General features: G+C 41.1%; 1 protein-coding gene and 1 long non-coding RNA gene across 3 annotated transcripts; one reads left to right on the top strand and one right to left on the bottom strand.

Moving 5' to 3' along the window:
- Positions 1–8,883: 8,883 nt before the first annotated feature.
- On the bottom strand, positions 8,884–25,923 carry vegfab (vascular endothelial growth factor Ab). Of its 2 annotated transcripts, XM_082506250.1 has the most exons (8): positions 25,237–25,923; positions 23,148–23,190; positions 21,427–21,623; positions 20,913–20,989; positions 18,414–18,446; positions 14,252–14,326; positions 12,315–12,458; positions 8,884–10,633 (listed from the first exon to the last, which is right to left on the bottom strand). In XM_082506250.1, the coding sequence occupies exons 1-8, from the start codon at positions 25,288–25,290 to the stop codon at positions 10,612–10,614; spliced, it is 645 nt and encodes a 214-aa protein (XP_082362376.1). In that variant the 5' UTR covers positions 25,291–25,923; the 3' UTR covers positions 8,884–10,611. The 2 variants fall into 2 exon arrangements, with proteins under 2 accessions (XP_082362376.1, XP_082362377.1); XM_082506251.1 differs by lacking the exon at positions 14,252–14,326 and having other exon boundaries at positions 25,237–25,920.
- LOC309689677 lies at positions 11,002–12,305 on the top strand. The gene is made up of 3 exons (XR_014271498.1): positions 11,002–11,153; positions 11,231–11,444; positions 11,526–12,305. It is a non-coding gene; the product is annotated as an uncharacterized lncRNA (long non-coding RNA).
- Positions 25,924–26,063: the final 140 nt, after the last annotated feature.

Here is a 26,063-nt window from a genome sequence, read left to right as displayed (position 1 = left end):
CTGATTGTGACCTACACCCGTTTTCACATCTGGGCTCGTGTGATAAGGTAGAGGATCATTAGGGTGTCCATTGTCCCTCTTGGGGGGACACTCCCACAGGGCTTAAATCTGGGACTCTCCACCATTTGACCCCAGACCTGAAGAAGCTTCTCGGATGAGAGGTGAAACATCTTCAAGCAACTTAAAGAAGTCCAGACGCTTTTCTTTCCAAGCTCCTTAGACTGTGATGACCTAAATGAACCTTCACAGACAAATCATTGTCATGTTCAAGAAACCAGTTTTAGATGACTTGAACTTTGTGAGAAAACAAATCCATTACACCACCAGCACCCTGGACCACTGATATAAAGGAGGATGGATCCATGCTGTCACATTGTGTCTGGCAAATTCTGATCATATCATCTGAATGAAGCAGCAGAAAGTGAGACTCAACAGGCTAGGCAACATTTTCCAATCATCTGTTGTCCAGTTTTGGTGAGCCCATGTGAACTGTAACCTCGGTTTCCTATTTCACGCTGTCAGGAGTGCCACTCCAATTTGGTTTTCTGCTGTTGTAGCGCATCTTCCTCAAGATTTAAAGTACTGTGAATTCAAAGATGTTCTTCTGCATACTTTGGGTGTAAAAACTGTTTATTTGAGTTACTGTTGCCTTTCTATCAGGTCAAAGCAGGCTTGCCTAGTTCTCCTCTGATCTCTGGCATCAACGAGGCATTTCCTCCCACAGAACTGCCGCTCACTGGATATTTTCTCTTTTTCGGATCATTCTCTGTAAACCCTAGAAACTGGGAAAATCCCAGGAGATCAACAGTTTCTGAAATACTCCGATTAGTCTTTTGACACCAACAACCATGCCATGTTCAAAGTAACTGGCATGGTCCCCATTCTGATGCTCAGTTTGAACATCAAGAAGTCATCTAGACCAAGTCTAGATGACTAAATGTGTTTACTTAGGGTGGCTGATTCAATATTTGTGGTAAGCAATTGATTAGGTGTAACTAATAAATAACTAATAAAGTGTGTAACTAATAAAACGTGGGATCCCACATTTTGTTGTAGGCATAAAAATTGATGTTAATTCAGCTACAGACACACAAGCAGATGATAGATGTTACCTTTCATAAAGTTTTGAAAGGCCTTTTATATAACAATATAACAAAAACAAAAAACTGTTAGATAAGAAGTCAGACAGCATACATGCACACACTTGCACAGAAATGAAGCCAAAACTACTTTTTGGACTTTGGGATTACAAGAGTCAAGTTTCACTAGAGAGCCTCCTTATATCCATGTTCACCATAATCTTGCAGGTGTCACTGACGATTTAATCACTGATTTTCTTTTGGAGGAATGAGGGAGTAAATTAGTGTTGTTCTCTGCTGTAATCCTAAAATTTCATCCCTTCTAAAGTCGGCTTCCTCTACTGTTTTCTGAGTGATTTGCAGTTGATCGGGAGATGAATGGTTTGCCAAGTTTTAACACTGAGCCCTTGTGGATTCTCTAACAAGGCCAGGCCTGTCTAATACAAAACACTACACAAATCGAGCTCCTTTCTGCCTGATCTGCAGTAATTCCCCCAGCTCACATCACTTCCTCACTTGCAGATCTCGCAGTTATACAGCACACACTGTAATGCCAGCAAATTACTTTTCAAAACTGCTCAACTGCTAATTAGATAGCTTTGGTGCAGACGTGCTGGGTCAGTGACCCTCTGCCCTACAGAAGTGCTCTTAAGCAAGACAGAATCCCTCATTGTTCCTGAACTCGATTCTCCCTGAGCAGGGGCAAAGTTAAAAGAATGTTTCGATAAGAAGATTGATATAATAGTTTGAGACTGCTCTGGTATTGACTTAAGTGTTTCACAACAAAAATAAATAAATCTTGAAGCACCTAAGTTAAAGAGTTGTCCCAAAAATATCACATTTGATTTGATTAAAAACAGGCAGGAAGCACAGTTGCAGCACAGTCACGCACGATTTCATTTCGTGCAATTCAAAGTAGATCTGAATGTAGGGCACGGAAAAAGAGACAGAGAGAGAGAGAGAGAGCGGTGAGAGGAAGTAATCACTAAAGTGAATTGATCAATCGATGCATTTATTTTCTTGTACATGAAAACAAATACACGCACGCAGCACACACACGGGTATTTCTGGTGAATGGTAATGCTGTCATAATGAGGGTAAGCTGGACTACACCCATGTGAGAGATGAGTGGGCGCTCTGGAGCCAGGCTGGCAAAACCACAATTGACCAGTCTGCCCAGTCGAGTATACACTTCATAAATGTAACGCCATGATGTCAGTTTAAAACTCACAACCTTTGCCCAGTTCAGCCCAGTCCTCGTTTCTGTCAGTGAGCATATTACATTTGCTGAGTTCCCTCAGTTTCTCTTGTTCTTCTACATTCAAACACACCTACAGATGAATGAGGACACGGTGTGCTCCCCCCTCTGCACCACTCTCCCTTCCTTCACCTTATCCCTTCTCACACCTGCTCGCCTCCATTCCAACCTTATCCTCTTTTCTCACCCCTGCACCTCACCAACACTTCAGCTCAATTAGTCTCTTTTCCACTGCTCCTCTAGTCATCCTTAAACAGATTTAAGTCTTACTCTCATTCACTCCCTCCTTCCCTCTCCGGTTTCTGGCCTCATGCATCATGAAGGATATTTTCCAGTGTGACAGTCAGTTAGAAATGTGAATAAATATAGATCAGAAGCCTTAAAGACAACGTACGTGTAAGTGAGCACATATCAGGCCTAAACGCTGCAGACACGCCTCAGGGAGGGGTTTTGCCGAGTCATGATTTCTCTCGGTTTAAATCAGCAGCGTGGTGTGATTTACCTGCTTGCGAGCACGTCTCTTGTTTCAGGTCTTAAGGTTCGCAGGACTTTAATCTGACTAGCTTTCCTTGTTCTCCATTTTCGCTCTGTGGAAACCTGATCTCAACCTGAGTCATTTTCATATTCATCAATCTGTCATTATATATTTTAGGTAAAGAGGCAATGCTGTCATTTGTTGTATGCCTGGATTTGAAAATTGCACAAGAAATATAGCTTTCAATTGTGCATCGTTACTTCCCTCCCTTGGTCACACCACATACTATAATGACTCTCTGGGTGTGGTCAGGGAAATAACAGACTAACTCATATACATAACAGGTAAACTGTCCCATTTAATATTGCCTGCAGTGGAAAAATCCCTCAGTTCCCTTTGTAATTTTTGAAATGTTTACATCTGCTTTAATAAATAGTTAAACAATAACTGGATTGTCAGTATGTAATGAAATATCACCTGCAGTGACCACACCATAAAGACGATCTACCAACAGTTTTTCTTTTGACTTTATGGAAAACAGGTTTGCTGTTTTAGTCACATTTAGCTGTCTTCGACATAAAGCCACAAGAGGAAGATATTTTCGGGTAAAAGGTAAGGCGAACGCCTTACTATATGCTTTTCACACCTAACAAGGGAACCTAGTGGAATATTTAACTGTTAGATATTTCATGCTATTTTATGCCAAATATTCAAAATTTCTAAAGCTTCAAACCACCTAATTTTATTTTGCCTTTCTTGACAACCAGAAATCCACCTAACAGACACAGAAGAACTGTTGGATAAAGCTATTTATCGAGGACTAACTACCCCCGAAAATTCAGCATAAGAATTTGTTCGCTCCAAAGTAGTGCATGTGTCTAGAATCAGAAAGAGATTGCACAAATCTGATTTGCAAGGTGGTCCAGTGATTAACACTTTTGCCTCACACCAAGAAAGGTCTAAGTTCAAACCTATAGTGGGTTAACCCTAACCCCTAATGTCCAAATATCCCCCCAAAAGGCCATGGGATGGCAAGGTCCCAAGTTGATCTGATAATCTTTTGCATTCTTCTGTGTCTTTGACTCGGATATTAATCGCAATGCTCAAAATCCAGCAAAGCACAAAGACCAGTCATGCTGATCATGACATGTTGCACCAGTTAAAAGTAAATAAAAGGAGCACCAGAGCAGTCTTCCGTTGAGTGTGATATTTTTCTTTCATTCTGCAATGGTGTGATTCGATTGCATCATCAGTATATGATGTGATATCGATAGATTTCACTGTTTTCACAAACACTCCTTACAGATAAAGTTCCCCATTCAGATTTACTTATCTTCCTTTTTGGGGAAACGTGAAAAGAAAGTTTGATTTGCCTGTTTTCCAACCACACACATGTACACACATGTCAGCTGCTTTTACACACCTTTTTTTTTTGCTTTCAGTTTACCTGACTGTTGTTTTTTGGTGTGGTTAGAGTAATCAGGACCAATAATTTTATTGAATTCTGTCCATACTGTATAGGAATGTTTCTTGTTTGTTAAGCTACTTTAAGACTGACCTGTGAATCATTCAATAAGAAAAAGAAAATGAAAATGTGTTGCGTTTACCCACCACAGACCAATTTTAAATAGTTTTTTATGCACTTTGTTACCAGCAGCCTGTTGTAAAACCTGAATGTAGGAAAAATGCTAAATATAACAGCTTGGCAGGCATAAATGGTACCTTTGTTCCAACAAGTTGATTCTTAAACAGCAGAAATAGAAAAAAAAATCTAGCAAAGACCTGACACTGGACCTGAGAGATGCATCTGGCCCTTCAATCGATCCATCTGCTGTTCACTGAAGCCTCATCAGAAATCGCATCAGCGGAAGGGTGGCTGTCAAGAAGCCATTCCTAAGGGAAACAGGGAGAAAAGGATGAGATATACCAAACTACACAAGAACTGGAAAGAGAATAAGTGGCAACATCATTTGTCATCAATATGCATGGAGCAGATTGGAGGAGAAGTACAACAGTGAGTACAAGGCTTTGTAGTTGTTTGAGGCTGTTTTTCAGTCAATGGTGTTGGAGATCTTGTCAGAACTGATGGAATTATGAATGCAGAAAAGCATCTTCAGATTTTGATCCACCATTGGGAAAACATCTGATTGGCAACGATTCATGATTGCAAATACGCTGCTCATGGAGTAAACACTATTAGTCATGGATTGGCCTCCCCAGAGCCCGGACTTCAACATTATTGAAGCAGCGTGGGATTATCTCAACAGAGAACAGAATGAAAGCAGCCAACATCCAAAGAACAGCTTTAAATGTCGTCCAAGAAGCCTGGAGAATTATTCAATGACTAATGACATTCAAGCTTGTTAGAATTGCACAAACTCTTTTGCCTTGTATACTGTGTTTACATCTTTTCCCCACTTTTCTTGCAAAATATAAAGAAATGAGAGGTGACTTTTTTTGCACAGTACTGTATATTATCCATTTGTTGGTGAGATCATAGTTATAAACAACAAATTCCCCTCTGAGTCTTTTTATGAAACATATAAAAATCTGAAAAAGTTTAAATCATGTTAACATAATTCATCTGGACAATCTGGACAGGCAGCTAACTTGCTTGCTTCTTTCTGGGCTCATGTTAAATCACAGATTAGATGGTTTATGGCATTCTTGTGGGAGTTTTACCCAGTGAAGGGGGGCCCACAATTTACAGGGATTATATGGTGTGCTTTATATCTAGGTATGCACATAAAGAGCATGAGCCAGGGAGAGCAGAGCTTTTGCATGGCTGCATTAGCACCATGCAGGAGCTAATCCAGCAAGCAGCAAGCAATGGGGCTAAGTGGAACAGAGTTTTAAAACAAACACGTCCAAAGAGCCAAAAGCTGCCACTTAATCTACATTCATAGGGGTTAGATTTGGTCCTAGAGATCAGCTGCTGCTGAAGGGTCACTGACTAATACATGCTCTTACAGCTAAACCTGCTCATTGTCCCCCCTTTTGGGTAAAAATTGAGACAAAATGGTTATTTGGAGAAGCTGAGCAAAAATAGACAGCCTACTTTTATTTGGAAGCTGCTGATATCAGGTTTGCTGTAAAACACATGCATAAAGTGTCAAAATACAAGCTGCAAGTCCAAAAGTTCAAATTAAAAGGCAGAGTGGGGGAAAACAGGGTCTACAGGGGTAAACGGGAACTGTAGACCATGAGCCAAAAAAAAGGAAATCAGTTCCTAGGACTTTATTTCTAGGTAATGTTTTTGAGTTCCTAAAAAGGTCTTTCCAAGAAAAGTTGCTGTGGGGACTGTGGGGCCAATGAAAAGGTAGATCGATGATGCAGGTAAACAAGAATCTTTATTCCGTTCAATTTAACAAGTGGCAGCCAGTGATGTTGACTCAAGTAGATATCTGTGTAGCTGAAAGCTCACCTGCACCCCCCCAATATAAAGACACAGTCAGATAATGATTGACTCCTTGTTTTGGAAGTATTCCTTGTCGTCATTGAGGATTTGCTTGTTAATGCCTAACAGTTGCAGAGAGCTGAGCAGAAGGGATGCAGTGTTTCTTCGAATCAATGAAATATGATCCAGGAAGGCTGATTTACATAATAGATTCATGCGTTTAAAGGTTTATCAGATGCCAAAGCACTACATCGTATAATAAAAAACGATTAGGAAGGATTTTACACGCTAACTTGAAAGTGATTATGGCAACAATCATTATACAGCAACCATAAAGCCCACTGCGTCAGCACATCTCCCCCATCAATACAGTGATTGGCGGTGGGTTGGCGGCTTTATTCAGTAGTCCAAATGTTGATGTAGTGAAATGAATGCGAAGCAATCAATGCGCTCCATGACTACGCCTGTAAAACAGTAAAATAAAAGTAAAAATCAGATCTGATTTAAGTTCGGCCAGGCTGAACCTCTGGATCGCTTCAAGCGTGGCTGCTATTTTTAGGTGGCTCTTTTTAAACTTGCAAGTGTGCATTTGCATACACCTCCAGCTTGTGCAGATAGTGAACATAAACCTGATGTCATCTGACCTTCATGTCAGGGATGACAGCCCAGTATCTGACTATGACCTAAAAGCTAAACGGGGGGTCGGCTTTTGAGAAGGGGATATTTGGTGCAACGAATTGAACTGTGGGCATGTTCCACTCTTCTGTTGTATGCTGGCAGTCAGCAGATTTTGGTCCCTACCTGCTCTACTCACATGATTCATTTCACTATAACTCACTATGTCATTTTCTCCTAATTGAAATTCAAGTACGAGGTCACTGTTTCGACATGCTGGAGGAAATCCAGTGCATATCCGCAGGTGTGTGAGTGCAAGCAGCCAGAGCAGACTTCCGTGGAGTGATTTAAAAATAACAGCAGAGCTTAAAATGGTCCAGTGGTGCACCAACAGACAATCTTGAGTGGGACAGTGGCTAAATTTAAACAAGGTATGCATGATCACACCAACTACTGCAGAGTGAGTATAATGTATCCCAGATTTGTCTCACCATAACCTGCATAAAAAAGCACATTTATCTTGCCTTTACTGTTAATCACACAAATCAACACAAATTAAGTGTCATTCTCTTCTGCGCTCTGATAGACAGTTGGAGGAATGAATTATTTGATGTCCTGCAGAATTTGTACATTTGCTCACTTCAAAATAAATGAACAGTCTGCAATTTTTATGGTAGTTTCATTTTTAATGTAAAGAGACAGAATATCAACCAAAACCCCAGAAAAACACCTTACGTAAAACTCTCACACTGACTTGCATGTCACTGAGCGAGATAAGTATTTGGTCTCTGTAATCTCTTTAATCAGAGATTCAGACACGGCTTGGGAGAAAGTGTTGTGGTCAGGTGAAACATAAATGCAGCTCTTTGGCATCAACGACCTGCCGTGTCAGAAATGCAGAGTACGACCCAAAGAACACCATCCCCGCTGTCAAACACGGAGGTGGAAACATTATGGTTTGGGCTGTTTTTCCTGCTAAGGCTACAGGACAATTTTACTGCATTGAGGGGCCATCCATCTATCCATTTTCTTCCGCTTATCCAGGGCCAGGTCGCACGGGCAGCAGCCCAAGCAGAGAAGCCCAGACCTCCCTCTCCCCAGCCACCTCCTCCAGCTTATCCGGGGGAACACCAAGGCGTTCCCAGGCCATTCGAGAGACATAATCTCTCCAGCGTGTCCAGTGTGTCCTGGGCTTCCTCCCGGTGGGACATGCCCAGAAAACCTCGCCCAGGATGCATCCTCGTCAGATGCCCGAACCACCTCAACTGGCTCCTTTCGATGTGGAGGAGCAGCGGTTCTACACTGAGCCCCTCCTGAATGGCTGAACTTCTCACCCTATCTCTAAGGGAGAGGCCAGTCACCCTTAGGAAGAAACCCATTTCTGCTGCTTGTAATGGCGATCTCGTGCTTTCGGTCACTACCCACAGCTCGTGACCATAGGTGAGGGTAGTGGCGTAGATTGACCGGTAAATTGAGAGCTTCACTTCACTCAGCTCTCTCTTCACCACAACAGACCGGTACAGCGGCTGCAGTGGTGCGGACGCTGTACTGGCACCAATCCGTCTGTCGATCTCCCGCTCCCTTCTCCCATCACTCGTGAACAAGACCTCGAAATACTTAAACTCCTCCACTTGGGGCAGGGTCTCGTCCCTGACCCGGAGTGGGCCAATGGACCATAAATTATTGGATGAGAACCTTGTTCCTTTAGCTAGAACACTGAAGATGGGTCTGGAAGGGTCTTCCAGCAAAACAATAAAAAAACAAAACAAAAAAGTGGCCAAGAAGAAGCACATTAAAGTTGTGGAATGGCCCAGCCAGAAAAAAATGTGGTGGGAGCTGAAGCTTAGAGAGTTTCTGTAAAGAGGAATGGGCCAACATCCCTCCTTAGACGTGTACAAACCTGGTGACCAACTACAAGAAACTCTCTCTACCATTAAATATTGGAGACTGTTCATTTCTTTGGAAGTGAGCACAACTTACAAATTCAGCAGTGAATTGAATAATTACTTCCCCACTGCAGCCGTCTATACTCAGATTTAACAAATGAAGATATTGCATGGTGCTTTAAGGTGGCATTTTATTCATTGAACTGAATATCGGTCTCTCATAAAAAATATATATATTTATGTGCAGGAGTTTCTTATTCGTCTCTTCGGCTTTCTTTCATTATTATTAGATGTGCGAATGTCACTTTGCCGCACAAAAACAGAAGAACACCGCTGCCCAATTAAATTTCCGAAAAACACAGCATTCACAACACAGCAACCCTTTTCTTATTTTTTATAAAACAATATGATTTGAAAATAAATATGCTTTACTGTTTACACAGACAAAGAAAACATGTTAATAGTGAAGAAGAGACAAAGGGATCTAATAATTAGGGCTCTAAGACCGATGGCAGAAAGATGCAGATTGTTATCCAGATTTGAAAACGGTGGTAGTGTTGTAGTATTGTATACTGAGCTGCGAGCAGTAGTTTTTTATATTTGCATCTTGGGCCGTGTACAAAACAAACGTCCGCTACTTACTTAAATACTTAAATACTTACTTCACACAGATGTATCCCATTCAATCACTCATATAGACATTAACTCTTACACACACACACACATACACACACAAGTTGAAATTCTACAGAGTACCCACGCCCTTAGATGAGACGGGTTGAAAAGGAGGAGGTGTTATCAGTACAAATGATCTATTTGGGAATGTTAAAATCATTTATGATTTTTTTGTTGTTGCTTATTTTGCTTCGTAGAAACGAGAGTAGCCATCAGTGACCTTACACATGGGGAGATAGGACAGCCACAGGTACATAACACTGCATACATAAATAGACCAAATTAAATATGGGTAGACTGAATACTGAAAAATACTCTATAACATAAATTATCTAGAATGAACTATTAGAGAGAGATATTAACTATGTACAGGTTTAGAGAAGCTGTATAATCACTGGATTCTGTATTGAGTTCAACATTGAAGAAAACTACGTCGACAGTTGACAGACTCCTGAAACAATGCAAACAAAAATAATTTAAAAAGCAGTACTCTTTCGTGAGGCACAGTTTTCAAATGGAATCAATCATACAGTGGTTTTCTTGTAGGACATAGCAATACATACAAACTCTATATCGATGACCAGTATCCCTTTAAAAGTATATGGCACTTCAGAGTCTCCTCTGATCACAGACGTGACCCATGTAAGCACAGGTCAGTGCTGCAAAGTCTTCAGAGGGAAGGAAGTGATATCACGAGGAGAAAAAAGGCAAAACGTCGTCTGAGAAAGGTCCATCCATCGCTTAAAAAAAAAAAAAAAGACACCCACGTCCTCTTCAGTCCTGCCTGCTGTTTTAGCAGTTAAATATATATTAGATTGAGAGGTTTCGCATGTTATGATTGAAACACAACCACAGTAGACTCGTATCCAGTGGAGTAATTGTACACAATGATCTGACGATAAGACTACACCTGCACTGCAAGCCTGCTAGAAATGCAAAACCACATAGCTCCTATTTTGCTTTTAGACGAATCATGGGCTTAGTTATTACAGTAGCAGCAACAATTCTGTATATTCTTTTTTTTCTCTCTTTAAATGTGGTCTATGTACACACAGATATACAGTGGGAGGAAATTTCAGTTCAGTCCTTCTTTTTGTTCTGTTTCGGTCCATGGGGAATGCTTTCCACAGAAAAGAAGAGCTTACAGTTCAAAGGTCAAAAAGTGCGTGCTGTGAAGTATCTCTAATATATTCCTTCATCTTGTACATCTGGTGCCCCCACTTCTCTCATCTTCTTGGCTTGTCACATCTAAACAAGAAGAAAGAGAAATGATCATAAGCGCAATAAATGTTTATAGGGAACAGCAAAATCAGCCTATTTTTAATTCTTTTGTCTTGCTCACACAAATGCAGGCAAGGTGGCATTTATTTGGAGATAACTTATCTCATAAACTCCCCTTCCAGTTCTCCATCTATGCCCTACTGTACTATAAGCTGTTCCGATTCATTCACCTCTCAGTACTATCTGGGGATCTGTCTGGCCCAGTAGGCCTACCCCAAACCCCATATGCTGTCACATCTACATAAGGGTGTGGTCCCAGCTAGTGAATTAATAATTAAGTCAATTTGCTGCTTGGTCCTGGGCAAGCAGGGATGCAGCTTTTTGAAATAATTGTCATGGTCCGGGTGAGCACGGGGTTTTTCCACTCCGCTGGGTTCTACCTTCAGGCAGAGACTCCAATCAGCTTCCACACCTGGTTCCAATCAAGTCACCTGCATATAAGACCAGCATTCACAACAGACCTCTGCCAGATCTTCTGCTAACCCATGTCAGTGCTAGGCTGCGAACCCCTTGTGAGAACCCTCAACTACTGCTTTTCCCTCACCGTGTTTTTCTTTGTCATAGGACCCACCTGGCAGTCACGTTTCCCGAACTACTCTCATCTCCGCCTGGACGCTGGTTCTGTCATCTGGTTTCTTCCTCTCCACCATCGGACTACACCTGCCTGCCTCCCTGCCAAGTCCCTCACTCCACGCATATTCTGGATCCTCTCTGGACACTCCTCACCCGGAACCCCCTGGACACCCCTTCCTCGCATGACACTTTAAACCTGCAACGCGTAAGCCCTAACCTCCATAGCCTAACCCTGCAGCTGTGATTCACTGGACTGCCACTGACTACTTGTCTCTTCTCATTATAGTGACTGCGTACCTCCATCCAAGCCGCTGCCCCTTTTTTCCATCCGTGAAATCCAGCACCTAGCCATAGCACTCAGTTTCATGTTCACAGTTTGGCCTCACAGTTCACAGTTCATAGCATTTCATAATTCATAGCATTCATAGTCTCCTGTTGTGTAATTTCACTAGACACTTGTAAATAAAGCACTGTGTTCACGCCCGTTTGCCTCCCTCTGTGTCTGCATTTGAGTCCACACCCACAGCCGGGCCTTCTCGGCCGTAACAATAATCATAGTTTAAAACAATGAAAAGGGCATTGAAACAAATTTCTGCAGACTGCAGACTTTGCCAGTTCAACATATATTTATCCAGAAACTGCAGTTCCTCAAATGACCCAAAATTCCTCACTTGAACCTTCAAATTGGTAGTACGCAAACCGGTTACTGGCATCTCAGTTGCTATAAATGCAGTCTATGATTTTATGTACTGTTTTTGCATTTAAAAGACTGTAAGACTACAAGAAACAGCATACAATTTTGTATGCAAACCATGTTCCAGTGCTAGTACATTAGATTACAGTAGTTTATAGTTGTACTAGAAGCTATAGTAGTCACGCGACTGAATATGAAGAGAACCTGCAAAAGCCTCCATAGTGGAGTCTAACAGGGATGTTGTGACTAGAGCCTGTTTGCTACCGATGTCATCTGACCGAACTATATTTGGATCTTAAGTTGGTTGCATTACTATAAATTCCACACAGGTTTTCCGTTTAGTCCAACAAATGGGTGAACCACTTTGCCGATGTTACTTACTTGCAGGTCCTCTCGTTGAGCTCTAGCTGGCGTTCTTTACAGTATTCGTCTGTGTGTTTGCAGGAGCACCGGCAGGTTGCAGGGTCCTGTACAAACAAACGCTTTCTCCTCTCTGAGCACTGATCACAACACGGCTCACAAACACTGGACAGACAACACAAGGAGATGGGGAGGAAGAAGGAAAGGCAGATTATCACAGTGCACCGTTATCACCCATAAGAAAGGTCACCCTTGGGTCAACCCTTTCATATGCTCCAGTTTGCTCCTCCGAGCCACTGCCAATTTGTGCATGTGACAGTTGTATAGTATTGCTCACAGGATCCCTCAGAGCAGGCAGAAAGTCAAGCAGTAGAAATAAACCTGCTCCCTACCCCCATCCTTGCCTAGCTGATTCGACCTCTCCTGAATGAACGATATGTGTTAGACATGCAGTTAGCGAAGCTCGAGACCAGTTCATGCATCACAAAGCAATATATGGCTTTAAAGTGCGGGTCAGTGACAGCGCACTTCTCACTGTCACTCTAAACTCGTGATAAAGAAGACTCGAGGGTCTGTTTGATGCACTGTTAGGAAAGATTTCATTTTATTGAAGGAAAGCCGAGGACTAGGTTTCCCACAGAGAGACATGAAATCAAAACAAAGGCTGAAAGTCATCTGAATTACAATTCTCAGCAGGTGTGAAGCCCCAGATACTTCATTGACATCTTAATATACAAATTACAAGTGAAAATACAGACAGGAATCTCTTCACAGTATGAACACTGAAGAAACATGATCTCGTTATATTACTTTTGAATAAAATATTAGTTTTTTATGGTTTCAGACACAAAAGCAGGCAAACAAAGAAATAAAAAAACAGTCCTTGCTAAACAATTTGCTGAAAAAAAAAGCAATAGATAGCATCACTCATATCTTCACATAACATGAAAAGTACCAGCATTAAGCACAGGACAGCAAAAAAACCAAACAAAAAACTGTTTGTAAAGATGAAAAGAACAAAGTGGGGAAAGGAGACGGGTACGAGACACAGCAAAGCAGCACAGACTCAACACTGAAGACGGGACTATGATTACAACCCTGGTGATCCCAGCACAGATACCAGAACAGTATGAGCCGGTTGGCAAAGCCATGCTGGTGGATCTGAGATCAGTGTCAGTAGACAGGAGGTTCATGTTACAGCTAGCAGCTGATCTAAGATCTGTTTATTTGAACTCCTTTAAACGTGGACATTATCAATAATAAAAAGAGCTATCTGACAAGAAGCCACAGCCAATTTGAACCCTAGGTTTTTGTCGGTTTTATGATACAATGCTGTATCTCGTCTCGAACATCAGTCAACCATTGCCTCGGTTATATTACTAGGAGATTAGTTGGAGATTTTGAGGTTAATGTTTATTCCTTGCAAGTTGGTATGTGGTCTGAAGTACCCCCTAGTTATCACTCAAAATTTAACTGAAGCTACCTTCGCAAAACACATCGGCAAACAGGGCATAGTCTAATATCCTGAACATAGACTGTAGATAAAAGGTGGACACAGCCAATATGAATTACCCATTCGTTAGCAAAGACTTCTTTTTTGCCATCGCGGTTTGTTCAAACGAGCGAGGAACGGATCTGACTAAGAAGCTGGATAGCTAAAAATTCCCCTGCTGGCCAGAAGAAAGAATACAGGTTTGAAAAACTTCCACAGTGAAAGTTCCTGAAACCTAAAAACTGTGTATGTCTTTTATATACAGTCTAAGATTCTGAATATTTAGGACATGGATGACAAGACAAAGTTTGGACACCACACGGAAGCAACATGCTAATCGATAGGGCCGATAAGCAAATTAAATGGTACAAATTAAAAGGGGCAAAATAACTCCTCCCAGATTAGCTTAATTATAAGAAGCGCAACACTCAGGTGCAGGTAGGTGGAGAAGGCAGAGCTGACATACGCATCATGAATTGTATTTTCAGGGTTTTTCTTTCGTTTTCTCTTTTGGCCTTTATTCTTGCCTGTCCGGGATTTTCTGCAAGAGAGACAGGAGAACAAGGCAGAGAGATGCCTGAGAGACTGATGAGAGTGACGTGCTTAAATCTCTGAATGATAATTGCTTAAGCCAACATGAATTGATCGCAATGTTTTTGGTTTTTAAAAAAATATGTATATCATTTTATTAGCTAAGAGTTTTAATTTTTGTTACTGATTGGCTTATATGGGATTCTAACTTCACACAAGGCTCTCTGGACCCAATTAATACGATGAGATATGATGTGAAATGAATGAGCGTAGTGAGAAAGTAACTCCATCATGAGTTAAATGACCTACAAATAACGCTTTTAGAAAGCAAGACAACAACTTATATCCTCTTTCTCAAAAAACAGCCAGAGTAAAGCAGCTCACTGTGTGAATATGATTAATATCGCATATTCCGAGACTAAGTTCCTTCACTGCCCAAAACTGGGCTCAAAAGATATGTATATATGTTTAAATAATAAGTACAATGACTCTGCAGAGAGTGAAAGCATATTGTTCTTTGTAGGTTATGGTGGGTGGAAGTTTCCCAGATGATCTGAATACAAAAAAAATTGGACTTTACCAAAACCGCATCTTTTAGTCTATTCGGGCCAACTCTTTATCACTGACTCGACTTGTTACAAACTGCAGCACAATGAGAACAGGCCAGTGTGTGCTTACAAAGCATGCACCTGGTGTATAGGCTGGATTTCATATGCATTATTTATAACGAGCTGAGTCAGATATAATTCCGCTGCACAAGGTATATTTAATTATGCTGGAAACTTTTTGTTAGTTAGACGTAACAGCAAAAACATGATTACAAGTATCTATTGGTATTTATGGCTAGCATATATACAGTACATTAATTCTACTTTCTAAGTAAGAAAAAATACAAAATATTATAAATATTAGGAGGAATAAGAAATAAATAGAAGTGTTGCAATTGTATCATGCACAGAAGACGTGATACAACTGCAGTGTCAGACTCACAGTGATGTGAAAAAGAAAGTTTTAACAGGACTCTATGTAGTCCTGGTAAAAACTAAGTGCACCCCATGATACAAGAGCTTGTCGAACAATTTTTAGCAGCAATATCTTAAAGCGGTTATTTTCTGTAAGACTTTCAGTCTCACACATCGTTCTGGAGAAATTTTGGTCCACTTTTCTTCACAGCGATTCTCCAGTTCATCCATGTTTGCGGGAATTCATTTATGCACAGCTCCAATGCCCCTCCACAGGATTTCGATCAGGTTGAGGTCTGACTAGGCCATTGCAGCACCTTTCCTTTTAAAGCCATTCTGTTGGAGATTTGACTTGTTGTATGACCCAGTTAGGACCAAGCTTTGGTTGTCGGACAGATGGCCTCACACGGTCTCTAGAATACTTTGGTATATAGAGGTGTTCATGGCCGACTCAATGACTGCAAGGTGCCCAGGTCCTTTGGCTAGAAAACAAACCCAAATTATCATCCCTCTACCACTGTGGCTGATAGTCGATATAAGATGCTTTTGCCGATATGTTGTGCTTGTTTTCCCCAAATGTGGTGCTGTGCATTATGGCCAAACGTCTCCACTTTGGTCTCATCTGTCCAAAGGACATCGTTCCAGAAGTCTTGTGGTTTGTTCAGATGCAACTTTGCAGACCTAAGCCGTGCTGCCATTGTCTTTTTAGAGTGAAGATGCTTTTTCCTGGCAGCCTTCCAAACAAGCCATACATTTAACATGCTAACTGAGGCCTGTAGAGTCTGTAGTTTCTCTGAGCATTGCAGGGTCAGACCTTGGGTTGAGCTGACTCGGACGTCCACTCCTGGGAAGATTGTGGCATTGTGTTAACACACAGCTGAATGTTCCAGACCAGAAAACTGCCAAAACTTTACTTTTAAAGAGATATTAATTAATCGATTATCAATTAATTGATAATCAGCAAATGTACTCGATTAAATTATTATCAGTTAACCAAGTACATTTCATTATCAGCGCTTGGCTGCTATTTACTCTTTTAATCATTGTGGAAGCAAAAAGGGTGTACTTAGTTTTTCACAGGACCGTATAAAGTCCCGTGAAAACTTCATTTTTCACAGAGCTGTATAGTCCTGTGACCTCAGGTCATATCAAAGCACATAACCTGATGTCACTCCATTATTCAGTCACATAGGTGCTTTTTTTAAACTTATGTTCAGTGGGTGACCTTAAAAATAAAGTTGCCCTCTTTTTAGTATGACAGATGTTTTTCTTGAAGGTTTTGCTGCTGTTGGTAGTGCAGTCTGTCAAAGAATTTTAGATTTTTAGACTATTATTAGATTTGGATTCTCATTTGACTGAATCTTTCCTTATTTTACACGTCTCTTTCCACATGTGTCCACTCTGCACTTGACACCTAGCTACCTTATTGATGGGCAAACCAAATTTCATTTTATGAAAATGACTGGGAAGGAAGGCTGCAGCCATGCTAGCAGCACATTTAGGTTTAACTTTAGCACAGCAGTGCTTTGAGCTAAATGCAACATCAGCATGGTAACTTGCTCACAATGACAATGCTAACATGTTGATGTGTAGCTAGGTAAAAGGCTATTTAGCCTTGGTTTAGTGTATTAGCATGATAACATTTGCCAATTAGCACTATGCCCAGCCGCGGCTGGTGGTGGTATGTTGTTAGTTTTGCAAATACATATTCATAATCCAAAGCGGGTGATATTGATGGCGCTTTATGAATGATTGGAAGGGATCAAATTATTTTCTGCAGACCATCACCACTCAATGGATGTGTGCAACATTCAAGACTGTCCACCCACTAGTTGTTTTTTTCCCCACCTAAACATGAATGTAATAGAGAACAAGTTGGGGGATAACCAAAGTCATGATTAATATTGAAACGATCACTGTTTTCCTTGTACAAAATGCGCTAATAATTGTAGAGAATTTTTAGTTCAGGGAAAACTGCGGATGGACTGGCAAACTGAAAAGAATCTGTCATTGCTATCACTGTGAGCATGGCTAAAAATAACATTTTGATTCAGGGATGTATCTGGATCACAGACTGCAGAAGTCATAAATGGGGCTAACTAAGCCCCATTTAGGACTGATTGATAAATACAGCATCTAGGTCTGTGTAACAGAATGAAGCAGACGTGTTTCAAATGTAAAATCCACACAATTTCTGCAGAGACGTTGATAATTAACTAATTTCACAACCTCAACATAATGAGTCATCCTAACAGACTTTGAGACTCTTGCCTTAGAGAGGTTAGCCAACATGAATCAAAATATCAGAAACAAGAACATGAACTGTTACCCTAAAGTAACACCCCACCAAAGCCACACTTGCAAAAACAGTTAAAGCAAAGTTCAAGAAGATCACGCAGCTACCCCTTATCTATATGACAGACGACCTGACATAAAACCAAAACAACAACCCCACAATGGAAAAATATCAACGGCTACTCACAGAAAGAGGATTAAAGAGTTTAATGACCCTTAGCACACTGACTTCTGTAGTATTCAAAGGGAGGCCCTCTTAAGATAGGACTATAAACACAAAAGTTTAACAGATCTTCAAAAACACTGTTATCTATATCAGAGGAGTCAGAAACCAAAGTTGCAGAAGTCAAGTGGCATCTACACAGCAGAGACGAGGGAGACGAATGCAGATGAGATAGAAAAGGTGGGAAAGGTGTAAAGGACAGGTTTGCAAGTGCAATGAACTCATCAAGTGTCACTCATTGACCTGAGCGGGATTAGCTGGTATTCCCAATGTTTATTATCTGACAGCAGCATGTTAATTTGTGCTCACTATAGGACGATCTCATGTTGCTTGTTCACTGAGGTTTTGATGACATGTTATTGCTTTTGGCTTTTCTATCTGTGTTTTTGTCTTTCTTTTTTTATATTAAAGAAAGAAAAAAGGAGGAAGTGGGAGTGGGAAAATAACAGGCACATCATTTATGTTCAAAAGGGACTATAGTATAATTTGGGAAGGCTGAGAGTTGCAGACAAATGATTGTTTGTTGGCAAGGCAAAACCGGAAAAAGATCAAATCTCAAGTCCCTATTGTTTTCCACCCAAATCACAATCTCCATGCAGAAAGAGCGCTGTACTCACTTTTCTTTCTTTTCTGTCACTTCATTCTTTAACCTGAAAGGCAGAAACAAAACAACATGACATTAGATCACAGCATGCAACTGTATCCCGGTAAACAGATACTTATCAAGATCATCAGGGACTCGGGGCTTATTATCATCATGGGTGGAATCACATGAATCTTTTCACATCACATTGCGTCACCGTCCTTTACCAGAACCTATGATAAATCTAGTTTCTTTTCAAGTATCTGGCATCTGCAACTGGCAAGTGAATTCAATTTATTGGGAAATTTTGCAGTTCTTGGATTATATTCATTGATGGATCCACACAAAACGCATACACACAACTACAAACACATTTTGACAGGTTTGCTTCACTTCCCAGCCAATAACAGTGTGGAGTTGCTGGCATATCTGGAGGCAATAGTTATTCCAAAGTCTTAGGAAACAATGTTTCCTGCAAGGTAATAGACCACTTGCCAAGTTTCTGCTTTACATAGTAGTACAGCAAGTCTGCACAGGATGGAGAACGCATGACAGTATATGTGTTTACATATACTGTACATTAGGATACAAATTCTTTACTTCAAGTAGCAACACAGTAAAACTACCCAGTTACAAGCTAAACGTCTAGTTTTAATTTAAAAGTTGAGTAGTTACAAGAACAAAACTGTACTAAAGCCAACCCTATACTGGAGGATAGACCCTTTAAATACTTACACTGGGTTATAGCTAGAGTTCATACTGCCATATAGCTAAAGTGTTTTAAGCACCAGTCACAAAAACACAAAGTATAGGACTGAGCAGCTTTTTTCCAGAGGGGTCTGCCTCTCCAAACCAGGGGCATGCTGATCAGGTTTTTAGAGTAGGTATGTCTGTACCTGTAGGTTATAAATATGCTGGCAAAGCTTTCTCATTTACATATGTCTGAATTCTACTGGTCAATCACATCAAATGCAGTCAGTCCAAGTGGTGAGCATTTGCTAAAATGTAGCGTCAGCACCATCAGCGATTGTTCAGTGACAATGTAGCTTTTGATGTGCAGTCATAAACAATGACCCACTGATGTAAAAAGAGATCTAGGTGCAGATGATTCCCAGAAGGGTTGTAAACTTAACAAAACCAAAAGCTATCAACCAACCCTTTAATGTACAATATATATATATATATATATATATATATATATATATATATATATATATATATATATATATATATATATCTCAGTTTCCCAGCGACTTAATAGCTATAAAGCAGTTCCTGTAATAGTTAAGTCGTAATTTTAAAATAGAACTAAATGGATTCATAGCACCATCTAAATTTTTATAAAGGTGTCTTAAAGGTTTATAGCTTCAAGTAAATGGTGAACTAGGACGTCACTGCTGCAGACATGCAGAACTAATTCCCTGTGGATATTTTGCCCAAATTCGGAAGTTTGATGGACAAGTGGCTTCAACGTGAGATACAGTTTAAAAAAAAAAGAAGAGCTATTCAACTCGGCCTTTGGCCAATACTCATACTTGCAATGTTTGCTTTATTGTCAGGGTTTCCTGAAACGTGGGAGGATTAGTAAACCTTGACGCTCTGTCAAGGTTTACTAATTCATGACACAGAGCTCAAATCTGCCATCATAATGTCACGAGTATGGAAAACTACACATGTCCAACAAGAAACAGCAAAAAAGGTGACAAGAAAAAGTGATTATATAGTGTTTGTTGATGCTAGGCCACAAGAGGGACATCATTTGATGTTGATAATGTTACTTGTTTCACCTATTTCTGCCAGTCAAAGCAAAACAGCAAACTGACTGGATCCGTGGTAATTTCAGTCACAGTTAACCTTGTCTCTGGGCAGTCTGTGAGAGGGTCCAGAGACAACTTGTGAACCATCAAACCTAAGACAAGGCCACATCTAAATATAACACTGAATAAAAGCCTCTGAATAGAAGCCATATATACCTAGTTTCCACTGATGCAGAGCCTTTGCATACATGGCAGAAGCTGGGGTAATTTGCACAGGGAAGGGTCTGAGATGGACAGAATCTGCAGTGCACATCGTTCGAACAATAATACAGTGCTGTTTTTGCAGCACCATATTGCCCCAGTAAAATGCAAAATGCCACTTTATAACACTTATCTCACAGACCTATATCTAAACTATGGACCGAGGAGCGACCTCCATGTCGCAATTGCAAACAATGCTTTAGAGGGCATTGTACTCGATGGAACCAAGATGAATGTAAGCAGCATTGTGAATGTCTGCTGTGATGTGTTCAAACCTGCTCGGGTCTTTTTAGAATCAGCGAAGTGAAAGAAGCAAAGATAAGATATGGATTTAGGTGATACACATCTGGTGAATGTGTCAGATGAAAACTTCAAACAATAACTTCACATGGCGTGCTTGGCCAACTTCCACTCTGCTCCACAAAGGCACGTTGATTTGCCTGCAGTGATGTTTGGCTGTGCTTTGTGTGGATGTGAGTATGTGTGTGTGTGTGTGTGTGTTCAGGGTTTCTTACCTACACTCGCATGCGCTGTGTTCTGTAAAACTCATGAAAATATCATTTTTTTGCCTCCTGGGATTAATTCTTTTAATCTGTAAAAGAAAGAGAAAAATAAGAAATACACGTTGGTGTGTCGTATTTCTAAATATCCAGTGTCCTTCATTGTTCCTCAAGTTAAAGTCAGGGTAGTAATATAATAGAAAAGGCAGATCCGAATGGATCCAAATGCACAGCTTTTGCATGCTACAATAGGGTTCAGTGCTCAAAGGTCACACCTAAGCAGCCTTTGAGCTATGTGCACTTGGACAGGCTGAAGGGGCTTTTTTATGCTAAGTACCATGAGGGCCCTGGGCTGGTCGGACAGACACTTGTAAAGCCTGTGCACCTTCTTAGCTTGACGTTTGGGCAAAAATAAACTGAATAAGTGTCCATATTTAGGATACAGACATATCCTTCTTTGGCATAACTGCCAAAGAAGAAAAAACAATATAAAAACACAAGTATTACTGCTCCAAATAACGTTGCTGACCTCCATTGTAACGTTATAAGTGGATGTCGGCGTGCACTGCAGCATCTCGTCGTTGCAGCAGCCGGCACAGCGTGTTAAAACGACGCATGACGGGATGAAGATGTGCTCCACCTCATCTGGATACTCCTGCAGAATTTCCACCAAAAGCTCCCGAGGTTGACACAAACTCTTGTTGTACACCTCCATCAGAGGGATCACTGGGAGACAGAGTAACAGTGCACACAGTTAGAAAATGGCAGAGGAGCCATAGTATAAGTGAGTCACTCCTGAACACACACACCTAAATGGAGATGTGAATAAAGAAAATTGGCAGGCTCACAACAAACACTATACACATAAACATGCACACACACGTTTTATGTTGTATTATTCCATCGAGTAGCGCTCGGTGTCTACCATCAAATACAGACTGGACTGACCTACTTTTACACACTTATGTAATTCCTCACTGAAATTAACAAGTACTCCTCTATGTTGTGTTTCCAACCCCTTTCACTTTTCACTTCAGGAGTGACGTTACCAACCCTCCAGCTTCACCAAAGGCCTCTCAGATAGACTCAAGAACCCCTTCATCAACACCAGCTCTTGTTTATTTGAGCTAATTAGATCCGGACTACTCTCAGCTTACCAATTAATCTGTGCAATTACTTTTAGCTTACCATTCATCGTTTAGAGAACAGTATCAACTTTTTTACCCATATTGGCTTACTTTTTCAGCTGTTCATTTGCCCATCTCACCTCTAAATCACAGTATTAACAGTTTATCTGTTACTTTATGTTAACAAACCCTATCCACATATGTGTGACCCTCAAATGTATTTACCACCCCTTCATATGTCAGTCAGCGATATCCTTCAGTCTCATTGGTAGTCTTTACCGCTATTGCCATCTACAGGTCAAACTTTTAGGTTATTATCTCAGCATCTTTCCAAATATCCATGTTAACTATAGAAGTATCCCCTAGGGTAGATGCACCCTGACTCGGAGTCACTGCTGTCTGACGTCATCACCTGCACTGAATATTCTCTGGTCTTGAATGTCACCCAATTTTTTGTATCCATATTGCCTAAAGCTGTAAACTAATAGCCTGTTGTGTGCTTTTCACCTTCAGTCTATTTCCCCCCCACACACCAACCTCCCGTCACTGAGTCTTTGCAGGAGTTCTGCTCTTGAGAAAGATGTTAGCACACAGACCAGCAATACCTCCAGAACATCACTCAGAGCATTGCTGGACCTAAAACAACCCCAGTCTGAGAACCCTCTGGGAAGCCAAACCAAACATGCTGGGCCTGAGCAACATCACGAAGTTCAGCTTCTGATTGTCCAATTTATGTTGGGCAATGCTGGGATTGTGCAAAACTAAACTTAAGGCCAAGAGGGTGACATTCCTTTCTATAAAAGACTCTGGTCTCTATAACATTTCACCAGCTTAACCTCAAACGAGGAGGAATGCTGTTCAACATGAACGTGTCCAACGGTAAGATTTAGAGATGAAACAGCTCATTTTCTTTAGCTTAAAAAAAAAAAAAAAAAAAAAAAAGGAGAGTCATGGTCCCGGATGACTCTCCATAGGGTCAAATGACAATTTTGTCCACTAGGAGGCAATAATTTGCCTTTAATGTCAAGGTGAAATTCAAACCAGCCCTTTGTTTTATTGGCTTTTAGCCAACCAGGGAGTCCAGCACAGACTGTATTCCCACGGTGCCCTGTAGGACACCTACCGTTATGTGGACCTCTTTCTGTTTCCCTCGGTATGTGGGCACTCTGCAAGAAAAAAGAAATAAAAAAAAGCACGCCGTTAGGTACAGTAGATTGTGCAAGAACTTAGCATAACCCTCTCCATGCCCCTTACTTATCCACAGTTGTGCCAAAGACATATTTACATTATGACATCGCTGTTGAAACATGAAAACCACACAAACATGCCTCTTATCACAGGCCAACCTACACACGGTATAGACTGCAATCACATTTTAAGGGTTTAAATATTCATAAGCTTTTAACACTAATAACAATAAGGTTCTATAGAACATCAGCTGTTCATCCGAGGGGTAGCAGTTTTTCAAAATAAAACACCCGAAGATACAATTCCTTAATCAGCCTGCTCCTAGTCTAATTATAACTTATATGTATATGTGGTGAGGGAGGCCGTATATGGGCAAATGTTTGATCGGAGGCACAGCGTGTCAAACCATCTGACCTAAGTTCAGCCACATTAACGTGACCAAACTTCATAAACTTCAGGATTGGCTGTTTAGTTTCAGTTACTAGACCTTTATTGTTGTGCTGCTCCACTGCCTCCAGGCAGCACGGATTAATAACCGCTGCCATTAAAGCCGGCAAGAATTTCAGCCTGCTACTTTCCCCTCACAGGGGGGTAGCTGTCACCACACCAGTTGGGCCACAAAGGATTTTTTTTTTTTGGCAACTTTCCATTCGTTCGTTACGCACAATGCCGTCTCGTCTTCACACACGCGCGCGCGCACAACCCTTCCCTCTCCCATTTTTTTTTTCACATAGGAGCACGCGCAACTCACGCAATATCTCACCAATGTTGCATGAGATACGGCCTGTGCCGAGTGAGCCGGCATTTGGCGATAAGAAACTCTTTTCTGTTTCTTAATGAAAGGAGAAAGGAGGAGGAAAGAGGAGGAGGAGGGGGAAAAGAAAAGAAAGAAAGGAGAGGAAAAAAATGAAGAAGGTCGGTTTGTTAGCAGGCCCCACCCCCTTCTGGTGGCGTGAGAGGGTCCAACCTTGTGGGCTGAGAGACCCCAGCCCCCCCAAAAAGCGCACTATACATTAATGTATGGGTGTCAAGCTGCCAGCACCGGCTCTTAAACCGAGTGATGATACATGCCGGCTTATAGACGAGCATTTTAGCCTTCACCCGCGTGCAGTCCAGTGTTGATTGAGAGGCCTAACTGTCATTAAGTGATCCAGTTAGTTCAATGAACACTTCACCGGACTCCAGCCTGCTAGTGCTTTTATTATGCTGGGGCTGAGATGCTCGCGAGAGGAGCTGTGTTGCCGCCGGAAACCAAAAGGAAGCAATGGGCTCTTTTGAAAGTGGTGTTACAAGAAAGTCCAATCATGTTACAGGAAAACGCGCAGCCTCCTACTGAGGTTGTATTTTTTTTCACCTTGAAACCTTTGCTCAAAGCCATACCAGCAGTTGATTAATGATTATATAAAAACGATTTACAGTGGGCACTAAAGCGCCATTACAATCCCGCCGCTAGATCGGCTGATTAATCTCGGTTTGAGGGGGATGACTAACGTTCGGTCACTACTGGAATCAAGGGTTGAATTCCAGTTTGAGAACTGGAGCCGCTTCTTGTAGCAGAAAAAGCCAGAATGCCGGTAGTGAACCTGCTCACAAGTCCTAAATCAGAATGGAGCCACTGCGCCTTTAAAGCGTAATAATATCTCCAAGGTGGTTTTTTAGAGCAGGCCTGCAGTCAGCCAACGCCAAACTTAAGATGATTTTTCTGCGTTTTAATAAAAGAAATAAACACTTAGCGTAGATTTACAGGATAAAAAAAGGCTCGCAACACCCGCCGAGTGTGTGTGGGTTATGTTTATACAACGCCACTTTTGCGTAATGGCTGTTTAAATCTCCTCAAAAAAAAAAAAAAAAAAAAGCCACAAAACATTTGAGCTTGTTTAAACACGAGCGGTGACCTAGCTAGAGGAAAGACAAGGACAAGCTACACATTAATGAGCAGTCCCTACATGGCTCAATAGATGTGATCTTTTTTTTTCTTTTAAATTTGTTCTCTATGGGTCAGTTTGCTGTCCGGGGACACTCACCTTGACAGCTGACAGCGTCAAAAATAATAGTGTCAAACTGTCAATAAAGTTCATGGTGTTTGAAATCCAATCCAAGGGGGCAGACGATCTTTGTTTAGAAAAAAATAAAATCAGCAGGCCAAATGTGGCTTTTTGTTCTCAAGCATGAAGTTCACAAGTACGACAATATACAAGAGGACCGGCTAAAACTTCTCTGAAAGGGCAGGAGGTTGTAAAAGCAAATCCATGCTGGTCCCAAGGATACAATCCTTCGCGTGTTAACTACTTCTTCTTTTTGTCTCAACTGTTGCCAATTATTTTCAAGATATCCAGAAACACGAGAATCCAAGATGCACAACGTCTCACATTGTTCCGCAGCAGATCTTTATTTTCTTGCAAGGGAGTAGCAATCCACATTACAGAAATAATCCCATGCTTGTTGAGCCAGGCGTCTCCAAGTGTCTGTCCATTTGAAACTTGAAGCCGTGGACGAGGATGATGTTCAGTGGAAAAGAAAACCGCGGTGTCAGTTTAATCGTGGCGAGAAACTTTTGTCTCTTTAGCTCTGGCTGATTTATCTTTAACCCGGTATCATCACTCGGCTCTTGTCTTAGTGCGTCCTCTTCTGTCTGTCGTATAGTGTGGAGAGATCGCGGTACGAAGGAAGTGAATGATCTGGTAGGTGTGTCCTATAGAGCTCTGCGCTAATAGGAGCCCAGAATGCCCCCACCAAAAAAGAAAAAAAGTGATCTTATACATGTGTAATATTGCATATAGGCAAATAGGCAAGATTTACAAAGGGGTTATATATAAAATAGACACATGATCAGTTTTATATCATTATATCT

The sequence above is a fragment of the Aulonocara stuartgranti genome (assembly GCF_965226115.1).
Source record: "Aulonocara stuartgranti genome assembly, chromosome: 15".
Taxonomy (NCBI): domain Eukaryota; kingdom Metazoa; phylum Chordata; class Actinopteri; order Cichliformes; family Cichlidae; genus Aulonocara; species Aulonocara stuartgranti.
The sequence above is the reverse complement of the archived record's forward strand: the minus strand, read 5'-3'. Positions and strand labels throughout refer to the sequence as shown.